Source organism: Ipomoea triloba, chromosome 9 (assembly GCF_003576645.1).
Source record: "Ipomoea triloba cultivar NCNSP0323 chromosome 9, ASM357664v1".
Classification (NCBI taxonomy): Eukaryota; Viridiplantae; Streptophyta; class Magnoliopsida; order Solanales; family Convolvulaceae; genus Ipomoea; species Ipomoea triloba.
In genome coordinates, this window is record NC_044924.1 from 13,712,257 (window position 1) to 13,715,942 (window position 3,686).

The 3,686-nt window shown below is 32.3% G+C and overlaps 1 protein-coding gene across 1 annotated transcript; it reads right to left on the reverse strand.

The window, feature by feature from the left end:
• LOC116029587 (GDSL esterase/lipase 1-like) lies at nt 1-3,095 on the reverse strand. The gene is made up of 5 exons (XM_031271638.1): nt 2,843-3,095; nt 2,617-2,747; nt 1,079-1,306; nt 695-953; nt 1-403 (listed from the first exon to the last, which is right to left on the reverse strand). Exons 1-5 carry the CDS (start codon nt 3,093-3,095, stop codon nt 171-173), a joined length of 1,104 nt encoding a protein of 367 aa, XP_031127498.1. The 3' UTR covers nt 1-170.
• Between the last annotated feature and the right edge of the window lie 591 nt (nt 3,096-3,686).

Here is a 3,686-nt window from a genome sequence, read left to right on the forward strand (position 1 = left end):
TGTACATATACTTCAATTCAACGATTATAATAAGCACAAACATCATCACTCTTTATATAACCTAGGTGTAGATATTATTCAACCTCTTATTTATTATCATAATTAACCACTCGAAGTATTAAACCGCTAATTAACCAGCGATTCCAGTGGCATATTTATTTATTGGATTACTAGGATTGAAAGAAGGACTTGACATTGTTAGGTGTAACATAGGGGCTTGTATCCCACATCAATGTAGCAGAAAGCTTGTTGGCCTTCTCAGTGGGATTATTGTAGTCCCAAAAGAAAAATTTGTTGACATCTGGGCATAACTCATAAAATGTCATTCCTCTTTTTCCTCCACAACTTGGATCTCCTCTAAATGGACCACTGCCACAACATGCAACTTTCACCTCTGTGAAACCTTATAACATTAAAAAATAAATGAAATAATTAGTCTTGTTTGAGACTATATCAAGTGAAACTTCGTGAAATTAATATTGTTAAATAAAAATATAATTGTGTGGGACGTGTAATATTGTTTAGTAAGTATCTAATATTTTTTAATATTTCTTATAAGCATATTACTTGACAAGATGACAAGACTTTGAGGTTAAAATAAGATTAATACTAGATAGGTAATGCCAATGCAAAGTGATCGAAAAAATTAATAACTCAATGATGTAATTTTTTTACTGTGACAAATAAAACTTACCATAACTAGATGGATTACTAATTATATCTATGGAAGATTGGAAATAATCAAAGTAGGAATACTTGAATCCTGGTAAATTCGTGGCTAAATTGTTGAGCATTTTTTGTAGAGCCTCATTATGCAATTTGGCCAAAGTTTGGAGAATCTCCAAACATTCACTACTGCCAGTTTGGAAGTTGGCAGCCCTAGCAGATGGTACACATCCTATAGCACCCACCGATAGAATAACGAATTTCCTTCCTCCTTCCTTGTATATTTCCTGTTAAAATATAGAAACAAAAAAAAAAAAAAAAAAAAAAAAAAAGGAGTAATTAACACCCACAATTTCCTGATCGATCTATAATATTTTGTAGATCAGATCAACTGTAGATTAATTAATATCACCTGGAAAACAGTTGACATGTTACCAACCACCATATCTACGTATTGATTCTGGGTATATGAATTTAGAAGGGTGGAGTTGTTTATGAAAGTGCCATAGTCGTTATTGCCAATGCTAAACATGTAGACAGCATTAGAGAGCAGTTGTTTTGATCCGTGACTCCCCATCTCTTGCTTCAATTGTTGTGAAACTTTCTTGAAATATCCCAGCTGTGTTTTAAAAGGAATTACCTGTGAGGATCAAGCCTGTAACTATATTAGCTAATCAGACCGTCAATTAAGTATGCCATCCTGCCATCTAAACCTAATGTCTATGCATGCTCTTATAACATTTAGTATAGTGGTAAATGGGCGGTACTATATTCACTTCTCAGTAGGTCCCATCCTGTAAGTCAAGCATGATTAAATACAGGAATCATCGATTATCTGATTGTCATATCCTTTCTAAATTCAATTAGTTATAACTAACTAAACATTAACCATTTAACTACATCCCTTCATAGTAAGTCATAGTGGCACCTCTAGAATAAAGCAGGGGCTGAACTTGACCGGCTCAGCTGACGCCCAATATTATGGAGTAATTGTTATATCATGCACTAGGGTCCACTTTAGATTCGATGGTGGATCTCAAACCAAAACATATGTGTCTATAGTTAACAATTAGCATATTATGGGGTGTTTGGTAATTAAACAGCTATTAGCTAACAAGCTATTAGTGGGTATGAGTAACTTATAGCATTAGTTGCTTGTAGAAATATGTTTAATAAATTACTACCTCCGTCCCATTTTGCTTGTCTGATTCGTTTAACGAGACTTGACTGAAGTTATTTTTAATTCAATTTTTCATAATATTAAGTTTAACATTAATATATAAAATTTATATATTTAGAAACTACATTAAAAGTACTATTAAACACAAAAAATTAAATTTAAAAATAATAAAAAATTACTAATGAAAATAAGCAATAAAGAAAGAGTTGGTTTGACCAATGAATAGTAAATAGGACATGTAAAATGGGACAGAGGGAGTAGTTGTTAGCTAATAGCTGATTAAATGCAAAATGACGTTTAAGGGTACAATATAATTTATTTTTTAAAAAAAGTTGATCAAAAAAGCTTCTTTTATGTTTGAACAGCTTTTTAAATTCTAGTGTTTTGGAGCAATAAGTTATTACAAAAAAAATTGATTAACGAACACTCATATTATTGGTTATTTAACCAAGTCAAACAGGCAAATATTGTGTTTTTAGTAAATGAATTGTGTTGCATTAACTATACACATAATTGTTTTTTTAATAGTACTACTGCCTCTGTTACAATGTAGTATATGTTCATAGCTACTTTCTCAACCTACTGAAGCACAAAGAGTCAATAGTCGTCTCTACTGAGCCTCGAACCCACTCCCTTCCATGTTATTGTTAATTAGGTTTAATAACTATACACAAAAGTGTTTGTTATTGTTAATTAGTTTTCACAACGCAAATGAACCCTAGCTAACCCACGTTATAATTTGCCTAATTAGTCTAAAAAAGATAACATACCAGGCCTGCATTGGTTCCATCAAGACTACCGGCACCAGTTGATGCAAAGTTGACGCCATTGATAAATCGATCATTAAGTCGATTCTTGATTGCGAGATATGGCTGCACGCATTGCTTCTTTGCAAAATCGGCTTTAACCAAATAAATAAGCGAGCAGCGAGTTATTAAAATTAACAAGATATATATATATATATATATATATGAAAGTTTTCAAGTGTAGACGTACCAATATAATCTGGAATGAGGCGACCATTTGAAAACCTACCAGTAGCGTTGGGGAAAGATGTTTCGCCATATGGTCGAAAATTAGCCCTGAAATCATTAGTAGTATTAATGTAGTTATTGTTTCCAACTTCACATATCGAGTCTCCAAACACAAACAGTGCTACATGGTGTTTAATGAGGGGTGAAGAATGCACCGAGTTACAAAAGCTGGCAAGCAAAGCCAAGGCGAACACGTGAACACAAAAACTAGCCATTTTTAAACTTGAATTCTTAATTGAATTTACGCTTTGCCATGAATTTATAGAGATCGAGCTGGATTACGTTTGGTCCAGGTAATTGTATTATGATTTAATTTCAACACTTTTGGGTACTCTAATGCTGGTACACTCTAACCATTCAATTCACACGTTTAAAATGTAAGATTCAAAATTTAGTTTAAAGTCAAAAGATTTAAAGTCAAAAGATGGAGTGAAAATTTGTGGTTATGAATTGTTAGCACTTGGTTTAAACTTTTAACTAATATCTTTGATAAACTCATAACTCTCACACTTGAAGGTTTGTTAGGGATACTATTGAGCTTGAATGTTTAATTTAATTTTACAGGTTTGACTTAATGCTGTTAGGAATATAGTGTTACCGAGTATTAGATTTTGATGATGCAAAGTATAAACAAGTTAGGATTTTAGAAACAGCAAAAAATTTCTTATAAGTTTTAAATATGCTGCCAAAGCTTTATGCCAAGGAATAAGCAATGCAGCAGGAAAAGAGAAACAGCAAGGACTAGTTAATTACAATAATAGTTAGTCTCACAGTACTTAAAGATTTGAAGCGGTAAGAAGATTTTT